Here is a 25,206-nt window from a genome sequence, read left to right as displayed (position 1 = left end):
ATGCTTTCAGCAATCCTAGCTGGTATGAACATGACAACGCCTTCTCCGCTGACAGAAATTGGAACTGGCTGCATGTGGAAGCATTCAATGTGGGGCACGGGAGGCTAGCCACTCTGAATATTTTAAAACACCTTGTTGCTTAAGAAATGTGGCCTGTTAAGAGGCTTAACATGACGTTTCTTCTGCCAGTGCTTGTGTGTAATTTTCTTACCACTGAAAAATAGACCCCCCCCCCAACAGTTCAGCAGGAGGTTTACAGACATCTGATCTTTGTACTAATAATGTCCTGATCCTGTACTTGTACAACACCTCCAATGAATACTTTTTTGGCCTCTTTTTAGAAAGTGCAGTAGAATCCCAAGCAATCCAGAGTCCTCAGGAAAACTATCAGCATGGACTGTGTGTCTATATATGGATTGTCCATATGTATATATAGTTATATTTATTAGTCCCCTGTTCCCAAAAAGTGAAACTCAAAGCCCCTACGAAAATGAACCTTTAAAACAAGGAATATCTGTCTGTCCTGTCTGTCTGTATCTATCTATATCTCCCTCTTTGGAAGCACTGTTCCTGATACCCAGATCCAGCACTGCTTCTCTGAATCCTAGTGCTACATAATCCCTGTGCAGCAGGTCCATTTTTTGCTTCTAGGATTTCAGAACTATAAAGGCCCTGCGTTTATTTGCTTCCAATTATGTTTCAACACATTGGCACATTTATTGTGGTCAGATGCCACCCAGTGGCAAGAAGAGTTGGGCTGGGCCAGCGTGAAGATGCTTTTATTTATCCTCTTGTCCCATGCAAAATTCAACATTTTGGAGCACAGGGTGCAGGGAGAGATGCAAAAGTAGGAGCTTTCTTCTTTGATTTGTACTGTTTCTCCAGCCTAGCAAAATGATAAAGTGGCAGGGAATGAATCCCCTGCCACATAAGGGAGCCAGCGAAGTGAGGTGCTTAAGAGTGTTAGACCAGCAGCCAGGAAACCTTGCTGCACAACCATTGATGCTCAGTCGTGAAGCTCCTTGTGGTTGACCTTGAACCAGTCACTATCTCCTATCCTAATCTACTGTGCAGAGTTACCGTATTTTGCGCCCAATAGGATGCTCTGGCCCATAGGACGCACCTAGTTTTTTGGGGGGGAAATAAAGGGGGGGAAATTATCCCCCCCCCAGGTGCGGGGCTGGAAGAACCAGGTCGGGGAACAGTGGGAAGGCACGCTCTGCCTCCCCGCTGTCCCCCAAGCTTGTGGGGCTGGCGATGGGGAGAAGTGCGCTGATCCCGGGACTGCAGGCAGCTCTGCGCCGCCATCCGGAGCTGGGTGGGACTTCGCTCCCTGCTCCCGGAGGCCACGGAGAGTTGTGCTGATCCTGGGACTGCAGGCAGCTCTGCACAACCCTCGGAGCCGGTCTCCCGAGGGTTGCGCAGAGCTTCCTGAAGCCTGCATTCGCCTCATAGGACGCACCCTGATTTCCCCTTCATTTTTGGAGGGGAAAAAGTGCGTTCTATAGGGCGAAAAATACGGTATAAATTGCAGGGACTGTTACCATCAGCATTTGAAATTCGCCAGGCTCATTTTTCACCTGCCTATTGGCCACTGGCAACCAAGTGAAGATGCCTGGGTGCCAGGATGGTGCCTGGTGTCTCCACCATCTGGAGGTATATGCCAGGGGATCCTTGGATCTTGACTGTTTTCACACACTAGCAACATATCCTGTAGAATTCCATCCATTATATTTTATCTGCACAATCAGAGTGGATTTCAGGAGCCAAAATGTCATAATAAAAAATATGACTTTTGAGCCATCTAGCCCCCAGAATGGAAACTAGGCATTCCATTTTAGAGACCTTGGTTTAAGGAGCCATTTGGCACCTAGCTTATATATCTTAATGTTGCTTACCATGTATTCCCCTTTGTTGTTGTTGTTTAGTTGTTTAGTCATGTCCGACTCTTCGTGACCCCATGGACCAGAGCACGCCATGCACTCCTGTCTTCCACTGCCTCCCACAGTTTGGTCAAACTCATGCTGGTAGCTTCGAGAACACTGTTCAACCATCTCGTCCTCTGTTGTCCCCTTCTCCTTGTGCCCTCCATCTTTCCCAACATCAGGGTCTTTTCCAGGGAGTCTTCTCTTCTCATGAGGTGGCCAAAGTATTGGAGCCTCCGCTTCAAGATCTGTCCTTCCAGTGAGCACTCAGGGCTGATTTCCTTCAGAATGGAGAGGTTTGATCTTCTTGCAGTCCATGGGACTCTCAAGAGTCTTCTCCAGACCATAATTCAAAAGCATCAATTCTTTGGCGATTAGCCTTCTTTATAGTCCAGCTCTCACTTCCATACATCACTACTGGGAAAACCATAACTTTAACTATATGGACCTTTGTTAGCAAGGTGGATGTCTGCTTTTTAAGATGCTGTCTAGGTTTGTCATTGCTTTTCTCCCAAGAAGCAGGCGTCTTTTAATTTTGTGGCTGCTGTCACCATCTGCAGTGATCATGGAGCCCACGAAAGTAAAATCTCTCACTGCCTCCATTTCTTCCCCTTCTATTTGCCAGGAGGTGATGGGCCCAGTGGCCATGATCTTCGTTTTTTTGATGTTGAGCTTCAGACCATATTTTGCACTCTCACCCTCATTAAAGGGTTCTTTAATTCCTGCTAATACATAAACTGGGAGAAAATATATAAACTGTTTCCTACAGTGGTCAAGCAGATACCTCTGGGAAGGCCACAAGCAAGACATGATGACAATAGTACTCCCCATCTCTTTCTTCCCAGTCATTGGCATTCAATGGTGTGCTGCTGCTTAACACGGAAATTCCCTATAGCTGCCATGATGGCTAACAGCCATTCGTAGACCTGTTCTCCATGAATTTGCCAAGTCCCCTTCCAAAGCCATCTTGGCAAATGGCCAAAGTTGCATCTTTGGAATTCCATCACTTCCACACTCCTGAGGTGCCTGGGAAAATGTGGTTGTGCGGCTATGGTGCTGAAGCAGGAGGGGTAGGATCCTGAGGCAGGTGGCGCCTTATATTCCACGCCAGTCAGAACAGGGGTAGGGCGCCATGCTATTTTTCTAGAAAAAGAGGTGCCGGAACTTGCCATGAATGCATCCCTCATTCTCTGAGGATGGCAATGGCGCCCACCTGAGAGGTGCTAGAACTGAGTTCCGGCTGGAAGAAAGCCCTGGATAGGTGGAGTGTTCATATTGTAGGTTTGTTTAAATTTTATTCTTCTTTGGCGATCACTTGTAGCCGAATAAGATGTCTTCCATGAACACGGTTTTAACAGTAAGTCAGTTTAACGCTCAAACTCAGGACAAAAGGGAGAAACGTGCTAAGAGAAAGACACGCTTGGCAAACCCTCACCACGATCAACTCCCACCTAAAAACCTATGTTCCCACTGTGGAAAGGTGTGTGGATCCAGAATTGGCGGTAAGTGACCGTGGAGGCCAATTCTGGATGCACACATCTTTCCACAGTGAAGACATAGGTTTCCAGGCAGGAGTTGATCATGGTGAGGGTTTGCCAAGTGTGCCTTCCTCTTAGTACATTTCTCCCTTTTGTCCTGAGTTTGAGCGTCTTGAAAGCCCATGACACCTTTGGTCAAGGCTGTTCTCTAATTGGAGTGCTTGCAGGCCAGTGTTTCCCAGGTGTCGGTGTTTATACAACATTTTCCCCCTCCCATTTGCCTTGAGAGAGTCTTTAAAGCTCTTTTGTTGACCACCAGCATTACGCTTTCCATTTTTAAGTTCGGAATAGTTGCTTTGGGAGACGATAAGCAGGCATGTTTAAATGTGCACGACCCCTAGAACATACTGATAATGAATGGTATAAAAATACTGTGAATAAAATAAAGAAATGCTCCCCCCGCCCCCACCCCGTCCAAGAACCTTGCTGAGGTACACTGAATTTTTGTGAACCAGGAGGGCTGTACTCCTTTTGCCTCAAATTCCTAACCTGGTTTGAAAAATGGATTCAGAGATACTGTTTTATTCCTTTGACCTTCCCTTGTAGGTTTTAGGAGGGGCCCAGAGATGTCCTGTGATCTTCCTTTCTTTCCTACAATAATGTTTATTGAGTTTCATACAAATATAACACATACTGTAAAACAAATAAAACAAAAATATAAAACAAATAAAACAAAAATATAAAACAATTAAATGAATAAAAATAGAAGATATAACAACAAACCCATAAACAATACAAATTAATTAAAGTTCCAACCTCATAAACATATTGCTTGACTTCCTCTAGTCCCTCCCATCTGAATTTCCTTGTAACTGAATGTAACAGCTTTCCAATATCATTATTCAAAGACAATATTCCAGTTAAAATCAGATTTCTTAACTTTTCTTAACATTCTAAATCTCATTTATTTAATTAACTCCTAATTTAATCCTAGGCCTATTTGGTACTTTCAGGTAACTTCTAATTTTTAATATTACAGTGGTGCCTCGCAAGACGAAATTAGTCCGTTCTGCGAGTCTTTTCGTCTAGCGGTTTTTTCGTCTTGCGAAGCAACCCTATTAGCGGATTAGCGCTATTAGCGGTTTAGCGGCTATTAAAGGCTTAGCGGCTATTAAAGGATTAGCGGATTAGCGGCTAAAAGGCTGTTAGCGGCTTAGCGGCTTAGAAAAAGAGGGGGGAGCGAGAAAAAAATGGAACACTTGCAAGACGTTTTCGTCTTGCAGAGCAAGCCCATAGGGAAAATCGTCTTGCGAAGCAGCTCAAAAACGGAAAACCCTTTCGTCTAGCGGGTTTTCTGTCTTGCGAGGCATTCGTCTTGCGGGGCACCACTGTACAATATTTATTCAAATAGACTTTAAATTTCTTCCAATCCCTTTCCTAATGCCACAGAACCAGTAACCGCCCCCCCCCCCTATCCTCATGCGCAAGAGCACAATGTATGTGCCTGACCCACACCCTGGGGAACCCTGACCTTGAAAGTGGGTGGGTTCCACATTGGTGGTGGTCCGAGTTAAGAATAAATCACCTGAGAGATGCTTGTCTGCTGGGTCCATTGTGTGGTACATGCAGCTGAAGAATGGCTTGCAAGAAGGACTGAGTGCATATCTGCAGGCTACGGAAAGAATACTTAGGAAATTCAGGGGAGAGGTTATCCGGTGAACATTAGTCATGGGTGTGGTAACCAGGCCTTATCAAGAACTGCTGACTCTGGTGTCTCCTCCAAATGGCTTTTATTTGGGGACAGTTGAGCATTTAAATGCAGAGCAACTCCACTTCAAACTGCATTGTGAGTTAAGGGCTTTTAACCATTCGCAGTCAGAGGCCACAGGGGGCTTAATCTCCCCCAAACTGCTTTGTTGTTTAGTTGTTTAGTCGTGTCTGACTCTTCGTGACCCCATGGACCAGAGCACGCCAAGCACTCCTGTCTTCCACTGCCTCCCGCAGTTTGGTCAAACTCATGCTGGTAGCTTCGAGAACACTGTCCAACCATCTCGCCCTCTGCGTCCCCTTCTCCTTGTGCCCTCCATCTTTCCCAACATCAGGCTCTTTTCCAGGGAGTCTTCTCATGAGGTGGCCAACGTATTGGAGCCTCAGCTTCACGATCTGTCCTTCCAGTGAGCACTCAGAGCTGATTTCCTTCAGAATGGATACGTCCATGGGACTCTCAAGAGTCTCCTCCAGCACCATACTTCAAAAGCATCAATTCTTCGGTGATTAGCCTTCTTTATAGTCCAGCTCTCACTTCCATACATCACTACTGGGAAAACCATAGCTTTAACTGTACGGACCTTTGTTGGCAAGGTGATGTCTCTGCTTTTTAAGATGCTGTCTGGGTTTGTCATTGCTTTTCTCCCAAGAAGCAGGCGTCTTTTAATTTCGTGGCTGCTGTCATCATCTGCAGTGACCCAAACTGCTAGTCTGTCATATAATTGGCTTTTAAAGAACTCTTAAAGCACAGTTTGAAACAATTTGCTGCTGCAGGGTGTGTCTTGTGGGATCCTAAAGACTGAATGGATGTATTGTGGCATAGGTTTTTGTGGATTACTGAGATGCGTGATGTGTTGTTTTCAGTCAGTTTACCATTTTCTCCTTCTCTACCCATTCACATGCATGTATCTGTACCCACCAACCGAGAGAGTGGTGCTTGCCATACATGAAAGCTCATGCCATGATTAATGGAGGCACTTAAGACGTTTATTGCTGCTGCTGAATATTTTGTTACAGGCTTATGACACCATATGGTTTAGAGCATGAGTAGGCAAACTAAGGCCTGGGGGCCGGATCCGGCCCATTCGCCTTCTAAATCCGGCCCATGGACTATTCAGAAATCAGCATGTTTTTACATGAGTAGAATGTGCCCTTTTATTTAAGTGCATCTCTGGGTTATTTGTGGGGCCTGCCTGGTGTTTTTACATGAGTAAAATGCGGGCTTTTATTTAAAATGCATCTCTGGGTTATTTGTGGGGCATAGGAATTTGTTCACCCCCCCCCCATATAGTCCGGTCCCCCCACAAGGTCTGAGGGACAGTGGACCAGCCCCCTGCTGAAAAAGTTTAGAGGCTTCTTTCTCCTTCGCCAAACAGCCTTGTCAGTCATCCAACATTTAGCAGATCCTCGAATGACCCACACATACAAACTTTGTGCGTGCTTCACTTTGCAAGTTTAAAAGTAAAGGTAAAGGGACCCCTGACCATTAGGTCCAGTCGTGGCCGACTCTGGGGTTGCGGCGCTCATCTCGCTTTATTGGCCGAGGGAGCCGGGGTACAGCTTCCGGGTCATGTGGCCAGCATGACTAAGCCACTTCTGGTGAACCAGAGCACCGCACGGAAACACCGTTTACCTTCCCGCTGGAGCGGTACCTATTTATCTACTTGCACTTGGACATGCTTTTGAACTGCTAGGTTGGCAGGTGCAGGGACCGAGCAACGGGAGCTCACCCCGTCGCGGGGATTCAAACCACCGACCTTCTGATCGGCAAGTCCTAGGCTCTGTGGTTTAGGACTGCAAGTTTAGGACTGAGAATAAAGCTATTTCTCTCTCCATTTCTCTCACCAACCCTTCTCTCTACCCCTTTCCCCACAAAGGTACCAGAAAGCAGCCGAGGAAGCAACTGCGGAGAAAAAAAGAAGTGTAAGTATTGAAAAGATATTTATGGAATGAATTGCCACGTGAAAACCATGACAGCGTCGGAGTTTCTCCATTTCCTGTAGTGGCTGCTCTTGAGTGTCCTCAAGAGAGTTGTCTTGTGTCTTCATCTGGTGTTGACTAGGAAACTTGCTTTGTGGATGCTTTTGTTTGGCTCCTGAGCTCCAGGCCTTGCCCAGCCTCTGACCCACTTTCTTGTCCTTTCAGGGGTTGACCGAAGCACAAGGAAGTCAAGTGACTTTCCCTGGGGTCATGCACTGACTCTTTCTGTATCAGCTTCTCAAAACCAGAACGCTCTAAGCTCCCATGTCCTTTGTCCTAACCTCAAAACTTCCATGAATAGCCTTCTCTGTGCTCTGAAGCAAAAGCAGCTGTTAGATTCTGTACCTTTTCGCTCATTGCTTAGCTTTGAGGCTTAAATGGATGCTCGCATTCAGTTCCGAATTTCTACCTGCGCTGCTACCTAAAGGATACCCTGTAGGAGGAGACGGAGCTGACCTTGATTCCCAATTCCTGATTATTTTATTCAACACAGAAATATAGAAGCTGTTTGAATAAAGAACTGAAGTTGGTATGCCTCCGCTTTCCAAAATAACTTTTTGTACCACCCCAAATCCATGCCACCAAGAGGATTTCTATTTCTAAGTAACAGTGGACGCTCAGGTTGTGAACGTGATCCGTGCGGGATGCAAGTTCGCAACCCACGTCTGTGCACGCGCGGGTTGCGATCCGGCGCCTCTGCGCATGCACAAAGTGCGATTTAGCGCTTCTGCGCATGCATGACCGCCAAAACCCAGAAGTAACCCGTTTCGGTACTTCTGGGTTTCGGCGGTCCGCAACCCAAAAAAACCGCAACCTGAAGCGGCTGTAACCCATGGTATGACTGTACTATTGCTTTTTTTTTTCTGGCTCAGAGCTGCTGCTGCTTCGTCTTTTGTACTAAGATATTTTTGACCCCTTCTCTTCTCCCCCTCCTGAATCTCCAGTTCACCAGTTGAAGTCTATTATTTATGTTTCTGCCTTTGTCATCCTTGTTGAATAGAATATCGGTTCAGGGAGCCCAACAGGTGGTGGGCATGTTTTTGTTCTGTATGAAGTGCACGTCAACTACAAAACCCCTCCTATTATTGTAAAACTCCCATCATCATAGACCAGGGGTAGGCAACCTAAGGCCCGTGGGCCAGATGCGGCCCAATCGCCTTCTCAATCCGGCCCGCGGATGGTCCTGGAATCAGCGTGTTTTTACATGAGTAGAATGTGTGCTTTTATTTAAAATGCATCTCTGGGTGATTTGTGGGGCATAGGAATTTGTTCATCCCCCCCCCAAATATAGTCTGGCCCCCCACAAGGTCTGAGGGACAGCGGACCGGCCCCCTGCTGAAAAAGGTTTCTGACCCCTGTCATAGACATCGCTTTAACAAGCCCACAAAGGACAATAAGAAAATGGTGATGCATGCTGCAGTTAGCACCATAATAATTTTAAATTGTAATTGCACTGTAGAAGTATCCTTGCTATTACTGTTTTGTGGTGTGCTGTTGTACGTCTACAGTGGAACACAATGGCCTTCAAAGGTGGGCAACCCCAACATTGTCTGGGAACACTTTCTCCACATGTACCTTACAGACTTTGAGAATGGGGTGGGGCTGCATGTGGAATTCCTGGGTGCATGCAGCTTTCTGGCCCTTGCACAGAATCATATACCTTGTTGAAGCAGGGCTGGAAGTGCATGTGATACTGGGGGTGAGGTCCATAGGCTTCCATGGGAATAATAATAATTTATTATTTCTACCCGGCCCATCGGGCTGGGTTTCCCCAGCCACTCTGGGCGGCTCCCAACAGAATATTGAAAACGTGATAAAACATCAGACATTAAAAACTTCCCTAAACAGGGCTGCCTTCAGATGTCTTCTAAAAGTCAGATAGTTGTTTATTTCCTTGACATCTGCTGGGAGGGCGTTCCACAGGGCGGGCGCCACTACCGAGAAGGCCCTCTGCCGGGTTCCCTGTAATCTCACTTCTTGCAGTGAGGGAAGGGAGGAAATTGCTTCTTGCTCGGATGAACCATAGCCGACAGATTTCCAGCTTCCATTTTTTAAAAAAGTCTGGGGTGCAGGAGCAGAGAATACATTTCTGTCATTTGTAAATCTTGAAATATGAGGCAAAATGTACACGTAACACTTTCTCTTGTTGTTGTTGAGAAACTAGCCTGCTCCTCCTTTAAGGGCCAGGTTCAACCAAGTTGCTGCCCTAGCAGAAACCCACTCAAGCGGTCCCACTAGCGCAGTGGGACTTTCTCCCTTCTCCCCTCCCCCCCCCGTGCACCCCGCAAATCTGCTCAGGGGGTTGGTAGACACCCTCCAAAACATTTCATGATGGGAGGAGAGGGGAGATCAGTCCACCTGGAAAGCAGCCTTCGCTGAATTCCACCTTCTGTGTATAACTCTGACAATGGATCATTCCTGTGAGGACTGTTCCCACTCTACTAATCACCAGGGGTGTAGTTTGGGGGGGTGAGCTGCCAGGGTGATAACGCTGGACACATTTTTCTGGAGGGCGTGCTGCTCACACTATCCTCCCGCTTTGAACAGCTGGGATTTGATCAGATCCCAACCTCACAAAGTGGCACAGGGAGGGTGGTGTGAGAACGACGCAACAGTCATGCGCCCTTTGATCCCAGCCCCTTGAGGCTAGAAGGACGCAACGGTGTCCTTCTCATGCCCCCGAGGTGCTCTGTGAGACTGGGATCTGTTCAGATCCAAGGGCTGGTGTGCGGCAGGCTCCAATTGCTCCCCGTGCCTCGCCTGGCGCATGTGCCCTGGGTGCCATGAAAACATGCTCCGCTGCTGCACATCAAGGAATTAGAAGAGTGTTTGAAAAGTGTTCCGTTTTTAAAGAACCAGGAAGCAGCCTCGCATCTCTTCAGACAATTAATAGTAGAAGAGGAGGAGGAGTTTGGATTTGATATCCCACTTTATCACTACCCTAAGGAGTCTCAAAGCGGTTAACAATCTCCTTTTCCTTCCTCCTCGACAACAAACACTCTGTGAGGTGAGTGGGGCTGAGAGACTTCAGAGAAGTGTGGCTAGCCCAAGGTCACCCAGCAGCTGCATGTGGAGGAGCGGGGATGCAAACCCAGTTCACCAGATTGCGAGTCCACCGCTCTTAACCACTACACCATGCTGGCATCTAGCTCAGAGATGCCCACACTGATTGACAGTGTCTCCCGAGGGCTTCCAAGGCAGGGGTCTCTCTGATCCCTGGTGATGCCAGGTGTTATGTACGGAGCTGAATCTTAGAACAATAGGATCCAGAATGCAGCAGTCTGATTGGTCCGCAGGAGCCACCCTATCCAGCTCCAGGTGGAAGTGAATCCTCAACCTGATTGGCCTGCAGGAGCAGCCAGTCAGGCTTCTGGAGGAGGTGAATCCACAACCTGATTGGCCTACAGGAGCAGCCCAGAATTAGCCTATCACGCGGGGCCCACTGCGTAAATAATGTATATATAGCTAGACGTTTTGGGGAAAGTTTCATTCATTGCTACTATGAGCTGAATGAAGAGCATGAAATTCACACTCGACTCCTGGTATATTTCACTGGCGGCGAAGGTGGGATTCCGCTGAGCTGACTGCCACGCACAGCACCGCAGCACCACCGCCCGCCGCACCGCTGCATTGCACCGTGCATCCAGGCTTCAGCTCCGGGACCCAAGGAACTCAGAATGGCAACTGACAGCAGCTTCTCACCAATCAACCCAGCATATTTCACTAGGGATCGCATCTGTATGCATAGCAGATGTTCTACCTTTTTGGAATGTTCTTCCATTGTCACAGCCCATGCTGGACTGTTCTCCCCAAACTGTATCAGTGTACAAAGAAAATGCACGAAGCTTTTGGACCCAACACTATGCTGAGGCATTCAGTAGAAACAGGTGGAAACTTGAAGAAGTACAACCAGTTCCAGGGGAAGGTGTTGCTCTAGGGAGCATCCCTGTTTTTGTTCTTTTTGAATTCAATCTGCCTTTCTAACACCTCTGGTGTTTGGGTCATCTAAGTGACTTGTGAGAGGGGACTCTTTCTGAACATAGCAAGCAGCCTGAAGCGAAACCTAGTCCTGGATAACGATTCTGACAGTGATCTGATACAGTCCCTTCAATCACAATGCTTGTTCTCCTCCCTTAAGAGTTATTTCAGGTAGTTGCTAAGGCACAGCTTCTTGTAACTTTTTCTTCCTCGTGCTTCTGCTAGTGTCCTGCTTGCTCAAGATAACCTTCCAGTCTAACCAAGGATATTTGAGAACTGGAACTGAATTGGCCTCTTGGGGGACACAGTGTTTTGTTTGGGCAGGCTTGGGAAATTCTGTCCCGCTTTTGATCGTTATCAAATTTGGCTTCATTAGGAAGCATTCCTTGTCTTGTGTCTGAGTCATTGGATTTAAGAGCAGACAGTCGGCTAGTTGCTGGGCATTTAAGGCGGCAGCAAAAACTGTAGCATACAGGCTGGTAAATCTTTCAGGCAACAGAAAAGGGATATCAATAGCAGCAGTCAATCAAAACTCTGGACAAATGGTTTACTACACTTCTATACTGATCAGTAACTGATTTTTTGGGACAGTATACAATAATCAAGGCTTAAAACCATAAAGAAGAGCAGTACATAAAATCTAAAATGGAACAAAAACAGCACAAGACAAGACAAGAATAAAGCCAGCAATGGAGGATAACGGTAGTTTACAAGCAATGCCAAAACAATTTCTGAAAAGTGTAGGAGAATAAAAAGAGCAGGCAGAGGGTTTTCTTGGAATAGCTCCCATCAGATGCCGAGGAGACAAGTTAACTGTACAACGTTTAGAAGACACCTGAAGGCAGACCTGTTTGGGGAAGTTTTTAATGTTTTATTATGTTTTCATATGTGATGGAAGCCACTCAGAGTGGCTGGGACAACCCAATCAGATGGGTGGGGTACAGATAAATAAAAATCATCATCACTTGGTGCCAAGAAGACCAGTTTAGATGCCAGACAAGCCTCTTTATGGAAGGCAGTCCACAATTATATCCTGTGAACCACCTTGAGATCTTATGATGAAGGGTGGTATTGAAACCCTAGTAGTAGTAGTAGTAGTAGGAGGAGGAGGAGTAATAATAATAATAATAATATTAAAGGTAAAGTACCTTTCCAGGTCATGTGGCCAGCAGGACTAAACCACTTCTGGCACAACAGACCACTGTGACGGAAACCAGAGCTCACGGAAACGCCGTTTACCTTCCCACCGCAATGGTACCTATTTATCTACTTGCACTGGTGTGCTTTCGAACTGCTAGGTTGACAGGAGCAGGGACAGAGCAATGGGAGCTCAACCCGTTGCAGGGATTTGAACCGCCAACCTTCCGATCAGCAAGCCCAAGAGGCTCAGTGGTTTAGATCACAGCGACGAAGGGTGGCATCTAAACCTTAATAGTAATAATATTTTAAAAAATAAAATAAATAATACATTAGACAACACTACGGAAAACTCTCTCCCCTTTAGTCGCTGGCTGTCATTTGGTGACAGGTTGGCGGGGCACCTGGAGGGGAGAGCCTTGGAAGATAACCTCAAGAGTTCAGACAGGTATATGTGGGGCAGGAGACTTGCTCCTCCAGGTAACCTGGCCTCAAGCCATTAAGGGCTTTAAAGGTTAAAACCAGCACTTTGAATTCCCTGAGCTGAGGCATCAGAGCAACCGGGAAGCCCTGGCAGCCGAGAGGAGGAGTCAGTTTCAGGCCAGGCCTCCCTATGCAGCAGGACACCTGGTGCTGGCGGCTGGTTTGCGAACAAAAGCTTCAAGAACACCTTGCTATATTGTGTAGCTCTTTCTCTTCCCTCCCCTCCCCTCCCCACCCCCCACCTTGCTTGACCTATTTGGCCTTCTGCAAATTTGAGCCCAGCTTGAAACCGAGCAAAGGGCCTAATATATTTTTGCGGCTTAGTTGGGGATTCTTGTTAATTTGCAGAGGGGTGTTCGAAATGGGACCAGAAGAGTAATAGGGTGAGAGACTTAAATCCCAATATAGCCGCTAATCCTGCTTAATACGCTAAAGCTCTGCAGACCTGCTCCACTTTGCGGTTAGTCTCGAACCGTGCTTGGCAGGATACGGAAGGGACACGCCGCGGAGATGCAGCGTTGGCAGGTATCGCATCCGAGTTCCTTGTTTGGAAAAGCGAGGAGGGGGGCTAGCCTGCTGTCTGCAGCTAAATAAGTAGAAGGCTTGGCTTGGCTGGGGCGTTTTGTGCGCGGATTCTCGGTTTAAATGCATAGCGTACTGCGAACGCAAGTTCGGACAAGAATCCCTAAAATGTGGCCGAATCTGATAAAATATATATAAAAATAAAAATCCCAATTTCCTGCCGGTGTGGTGAGGAAGACACTTGCCGGAGTGCTGCAGGCAAAGGCTTGTTTAAGGTGGCCAGGCTGAGACATAATCCTCCTGTTTCTTAAAGTGCCTGCTAATTGGTCCCCTGGAACAGATGGAGAAATTCTGCCGCATTTGGCAATAGCCATTTCATAGAATGGCATCCTTCCTGAAGCCCTTGCCGGTAGCCGTAGGTGGATTTCTGTTCCCACGTTTGCTTTGAGCAGAATTTCCCGAGACAAAAGGGCTAGGTCCTAACTCTTCCATTAGTCAGGCTCCCTTTCTTCCATATAAGGCCATCCTGTTTTATCATTTCCTGCTTCAGCTCCTTTTTCTTTCCCTCTTCCTCCTCCCTCTCTCCCTTCCTCACCCTGGATGCAAGCTTTCTCCATGTGGCACAAGTTGCAACTGTTCACAGCTGTCTGAAACAGCAGAGAGGGCTCAAGGTCGGTGCTTTCGACTTCCTTTCTTTGGGGAGAGGAGGGAGCGGAAAAGCAGCCCAAGCACTTAGTGGCTTTTCGTTTTGTTTTGTTCCTTTAAGAAGTAATAATCCTTTAAGTAACCGGCGTTAACTTCTTGCTTGCTTCTTCTTGTTGTCCAGAACACAGAAAACCTCCCCCCTCATTTCAAAAGGGGGACCCTCAGCGTCCTGAAGAAAAAGTGGGAGAATCCGCCGCCGGGGACAGAGGCTCGGAAGGAAGCTCTCCGAAGCAGCTGCGCTGAGGTTAGGCAGAAGTCTGTCAGCCCCGGTGGTGGAATTGAAGGCAGCGCCGCTTCCCTAGCCGAAACTGACAAAGGCCCGGGGATTGGTCCCGGCTTGCGGCTCCGTTCCTCTTCCGGAGTGATTGGCCGGTTCAGATATCCCAGTGTTGACAGCGAGGAGGCGAAAGCCCATTCGCCCGAGAGTGGGAAAATGGAAAATTGCCTTAGAGAATCCAGACAAGAAGTAGGAAAGCCTGAGGCCAATGAAAACCCAGATTCTTCAGGGAAAATAGAGAAATGTAGCGTTCCTCTGAGCAGGCTAAAGATGATGTTTGAGAGGGGGGATGCGAGCCAGACAAAGGTAAGGAATTGAATTGCTCCAGCTCCCCTTGGCTGTTGTTTTTTTTCCCTTGGGGGGGGGGGAAACAAGGGGGTGGCTCTCAAAAGACTTGCCCGCTGTACAAGTGGTGATCTTATTCTTCCTGTGGTAAAACGCATCTCATGGCTAGCTGGCAAAGTGCTAATATAACTCTGTGCCCAAGGGAGATGAATGCACGTTGCAGAATGCAATTTTCCCACATGCCACACACACACACACACACACACACACACACACAGAGAGAGAGACACACACACTCTGCTGGAACAGGAAATTGAATGAACAAGCATGCTGGCTCCAGCCAAGCCCCAAAGATAACTGTGACGGGCACGTCTTGTAATTTTTTTAAAAAAGAAGTCTCTGTGTGACTGCAATTGCAAGCCCTTGCATTCTGCAGCTGTGACAGACACAGACCGAAGAGAGCCGGTTTCATGTGGGAGATAAACTTCTGCTGTCCTTTCCTATGTGTGCATGTCAGCAAATGTTTCTTGTCTGCTAAAAACGGGGGGGGGGGAATTATCACAGGAAAAATGTGTGAACATAGGCTGAGAGTGCCTGCTTTTGCTAGTTTTGACTTGCAAATTTCACAGGCCTTGCATTTTCCTACAACTGCTCATGAAATCTGATCCTACATGTGGACTGCAGACTGTGTCCCCCCCGGGAAAATTGCGTAACTAGAAAATGAGTTGCATATGCCAATGGCTTCAAACACAGTCTGGTTGACTTTTTCCAGTTTTCTCATAGTTTCCTTCACTTTCCTCCCTTTGCATGTGTGGCTGAGTTTTTGCTAGAATATAAACAGGTATGGCTGAGACCTTTAAATAGCTGGAGGCTTAGGAAAGCCCAAATAGTTTTCAGTCGAGGTTAATTTAATAAAATTAGTATTTAAAATTGTTTCGGGAAGGAATGGTTTGCTTTATCTCAGTTGTAACTGATTTTAATTTGCTGACTGAGCTGTTCAATGAGTTCTGAAAATGGTGTTCACTGGAGAAATATTAGGGCGTGACTCTGTAGATCTCTTCCAAGAAACTGACACCAGCTCTCTGGAGAATAATAACTGCGTTGCCCTGAGCATAACAAAAGGAACTGTTTCTAAGAGACTGGACCATTTAGTCTAAGTGTTGTTATTGTCAATATCAGGAAATAATAAAAGTAGATTAAGGCCTGTTCACATTAAACCATGGTTTGTTTTAAATTATGGTTTAATGTGAATGCTCTTTCTTCAGTTCCTGCTTCTACACAAACGAAAGAAGCCAGTTTTTGGCTTTGCATGCTGTCTGAACCCTAGCTTGTGGTTTGTTTCCTGCAAATAAAGCACAAGCAGTAACCAGGGTTTGTTCTTGGCTGACCATGGTTTGCTCTTGCGCTTCCTTTGGAGGAAGCAAACCATGAACCTGGGTTTGGGCAATATGACAAGCGAAACTTGTTTAGTCAGCATTGGAGCAGTGGAAGGAACACAACAAGATGGTCTGAGCAGTGTGTACTTCCAACTACAGTGGTACCTTGGGTTACATACGCTTCAGGTTACATACGCTTCAGGTTACAGTTTGTCGAATGGAAAGAAAGGGAAGGGCTTTTTTGTTCAGCTAAGCAACACTGTTATAAATTATTTGCATTTGAGTTGTTGTGCTCGGATAGTCACGCAACACTAGGTGACCCTACTAGGATGGGAAATGTCTCTGGAGCAGCTGTAACCACTAGACTGTGAGGTACACAGACTTTTTTGGGTAAACTGATAGCATAATAATCTGCACTTCGTTCAGGCATACTTACACCCATGGCGTTCAGGAGTTGCAGCCCAAGTACAGTGGTACCTCAGGTTACATATGCTTCAGGTTACAGACTCCTCTAACCCAGAAATAGTGCTTCGGGTTAAGAACTTTGCTTCAGGATGAGAACAGAAATTGTGCTGCAGCGACGCGGCAGCAGAAGCAGGAGGCTCCATTAGCTAAGGTTAAGAACAGTTTCAGGTTAAGAACAGACCTCCGGAACAAATTAAGTACTTAACCCGAGGTACCACTATATTTGAAACCTCTTTCTTTCCTCCCTCTTCGTCCTTAAGATCTTCCAAGGATGGCTACCGAAAATGCAGAAAAGCCTGATATTTAAGAAGGCAATGGGGCCTTCTGCTCTAAGCAAGGCTTGCTTAGGAAAGGTTTTCAAGCGCCAAGACTTGTGTGCATGTGATGTTCACATCCGCGTGCCATAAAAGAGCATCACTGTGGGAAGAAGGTAATGGAAGGGCGTTCAAGTCCAGGCAACGAGTGCCTCATTCCTTGGGCTTTGGGAGTTGGCCGAAATCCATTTTGGCTTGCTTGAGTCATGGAGTGGACATATCCTCAGGGATGATGAAGCAAGAGGTGTACTGTAGGGGCTGCCAGCTATGATTTATCTTTCCAGGGACTGACTGACTGACTCAGCCAGTGAGCTGAGGTTGGATAGCTGTCAAAGAGTATAGAATGAGGTGCAGGGGATCCTGAACAGTGATTAGAAGATGGCTGAAGGACTCTGTGTAACTTGGAGCTCTTGAGAGCTGAAAGTTAGGGGAAATGGCTTATTAAACTTCTTTTTAAAAATTTGAAAAATCCTGGTTTGTAGGAGCCTGCCCATTTTCAGATGAAATCAGTTTCTCTAAAACAAAGCCCCACATTACAACATTTCCGCTTGGTTAAATTAACCACAGGCAGGAATGCAATCTTAATTGTTTGAATATTAAGAAACACATTTAGAGAGGATGAAATTAGATCAGACAGAACCTTAAAACGCAATTGTGTGTAATCTGAGTTAGAAGCATCGCTGTTGGTTGAGCGGGTAGACACTAGTTTTGTTGAGTTGGAATATAATTGTTGAGTAACAAATGTAACTTCTTAAATGGGGGGGGGAGATTAAAATATTATTACGAAACCTTTTTTTGTTTGAATCCACCTGGGTTCATGGGCGTAGCCAAGGGGGCAGAGGGGAGAGTAAATAAATAAAAATACCTAACTGACCAATTGCGTCGCAGATAGCTCTGTTCTGCCCCCCCACCCCCAAAATAGCGCCCCAACGTAAATCCTGGCTATGCCCATGCCTGGGTTCCAGTCACTTGCAGAAAGCCCTGGTTTTCTGCAAAAGAAATGCTACTAACTTGCCAATTCATGAGGATTCTCTGAGCATGTACTACGTGTGAGATAGACAAAGAGGTGACGCGTCATTAGAAGTAGACTTTATTTTTGTCAAGATACTGGGAACTCCGGAAGAGGACATACTGTAATTCCAACGCCTGATGTGCCCAAGTAGATTTCCTGGAGCTGGTGCAAGTGCATTGCAAGAGACTTTTTTCACTTGATGATGGGAAACTTGAGTCGCCAATCTAACGTTATGCCTGGAAGGACACAAGTCTCTGAAGACTGCAACCAACGATTCTGTCCTTCAGGCTTCTTGATTAGAAACCGAGCCCTAAAACAATTGAGACCCCATTACTCTCTGAAAGCGCCACACCCTTTGATTAATCATTCCTGCCTTCCATTTGTAAAATGAAACACTCACAAGTACATTTAAAAAACTGATCTTGTTCTTCCTTATGCTGCAGAGTAACAAAGAAAACACTTTTAAATACTTCAAGGGATTCGTCTGTTTGGAAAAGAGAAATGGTCTTGATCAGGCATAGGCAAACTCTGGCCCTCCAGATGTTTGGGACTACAGTTCCCATCATCCCTATCTAACAGGACCAGTGGTCAGGGATGATGGGAATTGCAGTCCGAAATATCTGGAGGGGCGGAGTTTGCCTATGCCTGCTCTTGATCTCTTTCTAGATCTCTCTCTGATGTTAAAACTGCTTGTGCCTTGAGGTTGATTGATCTTGGCTTTTGCACTTCATCTAAAAAGAGGGCTGTTGAATCACAGAATTGTAGAGATGGAAGGAACCACACGGGTCATCTACTCCAACCCCCTGCAATGCAGAAATCTTTTGCCCAACACAGGGCTCGAACCCACAACCTTGAGATTTAAGAGCAGGGGTCAGCAAACTTTTTCAGCAGGGGGCTGGTCCAGTCTCCCTCAGACCTTGTGGGGGGCCGGACCATATTTTGAAAAAAAAATATGAACGAATTCCTATGCCCCACCGATACAGTCATACCTCATGTTACGTTTGCTTCATGTTACGTTCTTTCAGGTTACGTCCCGCGGTGACCCGGAAGTACCGGAAAGGGTTACTTCCGGGTTTCACCGCTCATGCATGCACACAAGTGCCAGATTGCGCCACACAACTGCGCGGATACGGCGCTTCAGGTTGCGCTCTTTTCATGTTGCGAACGAGCCTCCGGAACAGATCCTGTTCGCAACCAGAAATACCCCAGAGAGATGCATTTTAAACAAAAGCACACATTCTTCTCATGTAAAAACACCAGGCAGGTCCCACAAACAACCCAGAGATGCATTTTAAATAAAAGGACACATTCTACTCATGTAAAAACACGCTGATTACCGGACCATCCATGGGCCGGATTGAGAAGGCGACTGGGCCGCATCTGGCCCCCAGGCCTTAGGTTGCCTATCCATGTTTAAGAGTCTCATGCGCTACCTACATGTTCTTCCAAGGCACTACCTGAGACCTGCTTATAGGCTGCCCAAAACTATCTGACTGGCCGCTGCGAGAGCAGGGTGTTGGACTTAGACGGGCCTTTGGTCTGATCCAGCTCTTACATTCTTAATAACTTTTAGTGTAATGAACTCTTAAGTCTACTGAACCTGGGAGGTCTCATAAAGTGGGGAGGCGTGACTGTGACTACTCAGACTCTACGCAGGGATGGATGATCGGCTGTTTCAGGGAGGGATGTCCCCTTTCTCGCCATGCTTCTGTAAGTTTAGTAGCTGAGTGAAGGATAGAAACCCACCTACGTAACATTTCCTGACAGGTGGCTTTTCTGCATCAATGGGGCTTTAGACCAGGTGATCTTTCAATAGCACTTGCAACTTTTAAAATTCTGCACATGCATATGTGCATTTTTGCATATACAGTGGTACCTCGGGTTACATACGCTTCAGGTTATAGACGCTTCAGGTTACAGACTCCACTAACCCAGAAATATTACCTCGGGTTAAGAATTTTGCTTCAGAATGAGAACAGAAATCGTGCTCTGGCGGCGCGGCGGCAGCAGGAGGCCCCGTTAGCTAAAGTGGTGCTTCAGGTTAAGAACAGTTTCAGGTTAAGAACAGACCTCCGGAACGAATTGAGTACTTAACCCGAGGTTTCACTGTAGGTTTGTGCACAATTCTGCGTATAATTTGTTGGGCTTTAAAAAAACCACAACACTGAGTGACTCAGACATAAATGGGCATTCGTTTCAAGAGGTCGTCTGATTCGAGCAAAGTTTGATAGGGTCAGAACTACCAAATTATGTGCATAAATCTTCTTAAAACTGGTTCCTCCTGCATCCTTAGTTAAGCACCCACCCCAGTTGTTGTTGCGTTCCCCATGACAGGTTTCTTAAGTTTGCCTTCTTCTAACAAAAGAAATCAGAAACTCCTGTCTGCTAGTTTCTGCTTGCACAATGGGACATCTCTTCCCCTCCCCTGCAGCCCGCGGTAGGCTCTCAACATCTGCTCCAGACCGTTGGAAGAGTCTCAGGAGCAGATTTTTGGGATGTGCAGCGAAAGGATAGGAAGGGGAAGCCGTGTTGTGTGAGGGGAACTCTACCTGTGCGGTGTTGCATACAGTCGATGAAACCTGGTTAGGTATCTAGTTTGGCCCTCGAACATTCAGTTGGATATAACTTTCTAGTCAGAACCCCAGGTCCTACTGTCTTCCCTTCTCTCCTTTTTGAAGGGAGCGGGTGGCGCTGTGGTCTAAACCATGGAGCCTCTTGGGTTTGCTGATAGGAAGGTTGGCGGTTCGAATCCCTGCGATGGAGTGAGCTCCCATTGCTCTGTCCCAGCTCCTGCCAACCTAGCAGTTCAAAAGCACAGTGCAAGTAGATAAATAGGTACCGCTGCGGTGGGAAGGTAAACGGTGTTTCCGTGCGCCCTGGTTTCCATCATGGTGTTCCATTGTGCCAGAAGTGGTTTAGTCATGCTGGCCACGTGACCCAGAAAGCTGTCTGTGGACAAACACTGGCTCCCTCGGCCTGAAAAGCGAGATGAGCACCACACCCCATACTGTAGTTGCCTTTGACTGGACTTAACCATCCAGGGGTCTTTTACCTTATTATAGCTTTGGTGACTAAGTATTCAATCCCAACCTGGGAGCCAGTGTGGTGTAGTGGTTAAGAGCGGTAGTCACGTAATCACGTAATCTGGGTAACCGGGTTCGCGTCTCCGCTCCTCCACATACAGCTGCTGGGTGACCTTGGGCCAGTCACACTTCTTTGAAGTCTCTCAGCCCCACTCACCTCACAGAGTGTTTGTTGTGGGGGAGGAAGGGAAAGGAGATTGTTAGCCGCTTTGAGACTCCTGAAGGGGAGTGAAAGGCGGGATATCAAATCCAAACTCTTCTTCTTCTTCTTATCTGGGAGCAAGCCCCACTTACTCCAACGGGACTTACTTCTGAGTAGACAGAGGTTAGAATTGCTTTGCAAATGGACGTTTTGCTGCCCTAACAATTCGGTTCGTCGACACGCACTGGACTGAATGAAGTGTTTTTTCCCCTTACTGTTCTAAACTTCCTGTTAAGAAGTTTCCATTCCATGGAAAGTAGAAATTGCTAGGTTGTCGTGAACTTTATTATATGTGGCCGTTACAAGCAGGTGTGTATTATTTCCCTTGCCAGCTTTCGCAGGCTGCTCATGCCCCAAAGCAATTACGTTTTGATTTTTTTTTTGTATTTTAATTACGACACCTCCATTGAAATCATGACTCCAGCTTCTTCCTGATGCTGGGACTTCCTGGAACTTGAACGCTGACCTAAAGTTCTGTTGACACAAACTATTCATGTTAAGTGTTTGGGAAAATCCTCACCAAAATGAATTCCTGTCTGTTTACGGCAAGCTGGGGGTTGGGGAGAGAAGACGCGGGTTAAGTTGCTCCAAATAAACTTGAGCAACCTCTCGCTTTCATTTGAAAGCCTCTACTTTTAACAAGCGTTTTAGCTGATCTGCTTTCTAGCCAGCTGCAAATTGTTTAATGTTTATCTATGCTGCTAAATTGTAAAAAGCATTTTCTCAAGCTTTGAGTTACCACCCACTGGTAAAAGGAAATACCATCTTTAATCCCCCCCGGCCCAATATTCCTATTTAAAGTAATAATCCAAAACCCAAAATTGCTTCCAAAATTTTTGTGCCTTTGACTTGCAGCCCCCACTGATTCAGCTTGAAGCTTTTGCTGGTTTTGAAAGCAGCCCAAGTTAGGGCTGGGTGATATCTGGTTTTGAATATTGCGAGATACCACCCAGCTAAATATCGCAACATACCGATATATCACAATGTCTGAAATAAGGATGGAGCTATGCAGAGACATTGGCTGGCTTCACAGTTTTCCCCACATTGATTTTTGCATAGGTCAAAAACTATGAAACCAATATCATGAAAATGGACTTGAAACCGGTTTTGGACAATATATCGCCTAGCCCAAACACACATCATGGTTTGAAATATATTGCCAGGTCAAAACTATGAAACCAAATCGCTATATGGACTTCAAACTGGGTTTTGACGATATATTGATATATTGCTCAGCCCTAGCCCAAGGTACCTAAGCAATTACTTTTTCTGGATATGCAGTTTGACAGAGTCCTCTGGCACTTCTTAAAGACTTCCTGTCACATGATATTCCGTAAATAGGAGTCTCTTTCATTAGATGTGGAGAAAACAGCAGTGGGGAGCGTATGTCCATATACAGTGGTATCTTGGTTCTCGAACTTATTCCGTTCCAGGAGTCCGACTCCTGAAACCGTTCGAAAACCAAGGTGCGGCTTCCGATTGGCTGCAGGAGCTTCCTGCACTCAAGCAGAAGCCACAGAAGCCGTGTCGGATGTTTGACTACCAAAAAACGTTCACAAACTGGAACACTTACCGGTACTTTCGGGTTTGCGGCGTTCGGGAGCCGTTTTGTTCGACAACTAAGCCATTCAAGAGCCAAGGTACCACTGTATATCCATTGTGTGCATGCATTGCGATACAGTTGAGGAAACGAGTATGTTCACGGACATAGAAATCAATGAGGCAACAGTTCTATTTCCCCTCTTTTGAATGCCCGATTTATGCCCCTTTATAATAATAGTAATTTCTAATAATTTATTATTTATACCCCGCTCATTTGGCTGGGTCTCCCCAGCCACTCTGGTAAGCTCCCAACAGAGTATTAAAAACATGATAAAACATCAAACATTAAAAACTTCCCTAAACAGGGCTGCCTTCAGATGTCTTCTAAAAGTCAGATAGTTTTTACTTCCTTGACATCTGATGGAAGGGCGTTCCACAGGGCGGGCACCACTACTGAGAAGGCCCTCCACCTGGTTCCCTGTAATCTCACTTCTCGCGGTCAGGGAACCACCATTGACTAAGTTAGCTACGGGACACGGGTGGCGCTGTGGGTTAAACCACAGAGCCTAGGACTTGCTGATCAGAAGGTTGGCGGTTCGAATCCCCATGACGGGGTGAGCTCCCGTTGCTCAATCCCTGCTCCTGCAAGTGCAAGTAGATAAATAGGTACAGCTCCGGCGGGAAGGTAAACGACTTTTCCGTGTGCTGCTCTGGTTTGCCAGAAGTGGCTTAGTCATGCTGGCCACATGACCCGGAAGCTGTATGCCGGCTCCCTCGGCCAATAAAGCAAGATGAGTGCGCAACCCCAGAGTCAGCCACAACTGGACCTAATGGTCAGGGGTCCCTTTACTATGTTCTATGTGAATAAGCAGCCTGCTGAAGATCGCTTTACTAATTCTTCATCAACAGAAAATCTTGAGACCTTTGGTCTGAACTGGTGGTGATGGACCAGGAATGAGAGGTTGGGAGTTGTGGTGGGTAGCTCAAGGAATATGTTGACCTAGTGCACAGCACAGGTGAAAAAGCCAAATTCCATGCCAGGGATCATTAGGAAACGATTAAAAATAAAACTGCTGATAATCATAACGATGACATGATAGAAGTTGGACAAATTATGCCTGGCACTGGAGAAGGTTGGTAACCAGGGCCCTCATAACCAGGGCCGGATTTAGTTTTGATGAGGCCCTAAGCTACTGAAGATAATGGGGCCCTTTATATGTCCAACTGTCCTTTGTCAACAACAAATTGTCACTGTTTTTTGTGTTGAATACATGCAATATGGTAATTTATGGACCTAATAGGTATCTAAAGCCATTTGCACATAACAAAATATGTATTTTATCAAAGTAATTTTGGAAAAGTCCATGCAGAATGCAAAGTCCATGCAGAATGTAGGCACTCTATGTAGAGAAATGAGCAAACCAGTGATATTTTAGGGAGTAGGCTAGCAGGCAGGGGCTATTACTTACATCATAGGAGCCTACACTACATAAAACACTGTTGCTGTATGTAGGTTTGATTTTATTTGTTTTTTATCTTAAATCTTGGAAATTTACATCCAGGGTTTTTTCCTTTAAATTTTTTTGGGGACCCCAAGAGAGTGGGGCCCTAAGCTATAGCTTGTTTAGCTTATACTGTACGTAAATGAGTCATAACACTGGTTGGTCTCTGTGAGAACGGAATGCCAGTCAAATGTACCATTCGCCTCATCCAGCAAGTTCTTAGTTTCTTTCTGTCTTAAGACCCATGTGATTGCCAGTTTTGAGTAATTATATGCAGGCCAGTATTTGTCAGTCTTATGAGATTTCATTTTTATTGGCATTGTAACTTTTCGTTAGCTTCCCTGGGAATCTGTAGAAAGGTGGAGTTAAAAGTTCTTTTTAAAAAAACACAACAAAATTAAAGGTTTGAGCAAGCCCTGGGGCCTCATTTGGCAGTAGGGCTTGTCTGTCTTCTACATTCAGCTTTGTAGATTAATATTAACTTAGTTTAAGATTCCCACTGCACCCCCAGCTAGGTAACTGTGGCCTACCTAGGTTATAAAGAAAGTGGATGTGGTATCGGTGTGCATGGAATCAGTGCTTTTTTCTGGGGGGGAAAGTGGGGGAACTCACCACAAAGTTCGTTTGTTCGTTTATTGTGAGCCCAGTCGCAGTGCTACCCCCAGCCTCTGCCCAAGGCAGTGGCTAAATGTAAGATGTGGTTAATAAGCTCAAGCAGACAATGATCTGGATTATAAGTGGCCACAACTTTGATTACAGATATAGGTGGATTTTTGGCTCATACATTGGCTGTATATCTGTTCTAGCCCCAACATACAAAAAATAAATATTATTTAATTTTAAAAAGGTAAGGGGAACCCAGTTTCCTCTAAAATCTGCTTAAGAAAGCCACTGCATGGAATGATAGGTAACCATTAAAAAAAGAGATCGCTGCCCCTTTGGTGCAGAGATGCGGGTGGCGCTGTGATTTAAAACACCAAACCTCTTGGGCTTGCTGATCAGAGGGTCGGCAGTTCGAATCTGCGCAACGGTGGTGAGCTCCCATTGCTCTGTCCCAGCTCCTGCCAACCTAGCAGTTCGAAAGCATACCAGTGCACGTAGATAAATAGGTACCACTGTGGTGGGAAGGTAAACGGCATTTCCGTGCGTTCCGGTTTCCGTCACGGTGTCCCA

General features: G+C 46.2%; 1 protein-coding gene across 7 annotated transcripts in view; it reads left to right on the top strand.

The window, feature by feature from the left end:
• Window positions 1–25,206, top strand: part of LIMA1 (LIM domain and actin binding 1) — a 69,396-nt gene that overhangs the window by 18,730 nt on the left and 25,460 nt on the right. For 4 of the 7 annotated variants that reach the window (XM_082212441.1, XM_082212440.1, XM_082212439.1 and 1 more), the window contains exons 3-4: window positions 7,048–7,093; window positions 14,097–14,558. In XM_082212441.1, the coding sequence (XP_082068567.1) occupies window positions 7,048–7,093; window positions 14,097–14,558 (508 nt within the window). Of the gene's footprint in view, window positions 1–7,047; window positions 7,094–13,809; window positions 13,942–14,096; window positions 14,559–25,206 lie in introns of those variants that run through there. The other 3 variants (XM_082212443.1, XM_082212442.1, XM_082212444.1) reach the window with 2 other exon arrangements.

The sequence above is a fragment of the Podarcis vaucheri genome (genome assembly GCF_965113315.1).
Source record: "Podarcis vaucheri genome assembly, chromosome: 2".
In the NCBI taxonomy this organism is placed as follows: Eukaryota; Metazoa; Chordata; class Lepidosauria; order Squamata; family Lacertidae; genus Podarcis; species Podarcis vaucheri.
The sequence above is the reverse complement of the archived record's forward strand: the minus strand, read 5'-3'. Positions and strand labels throughout refer to the sequence as shown.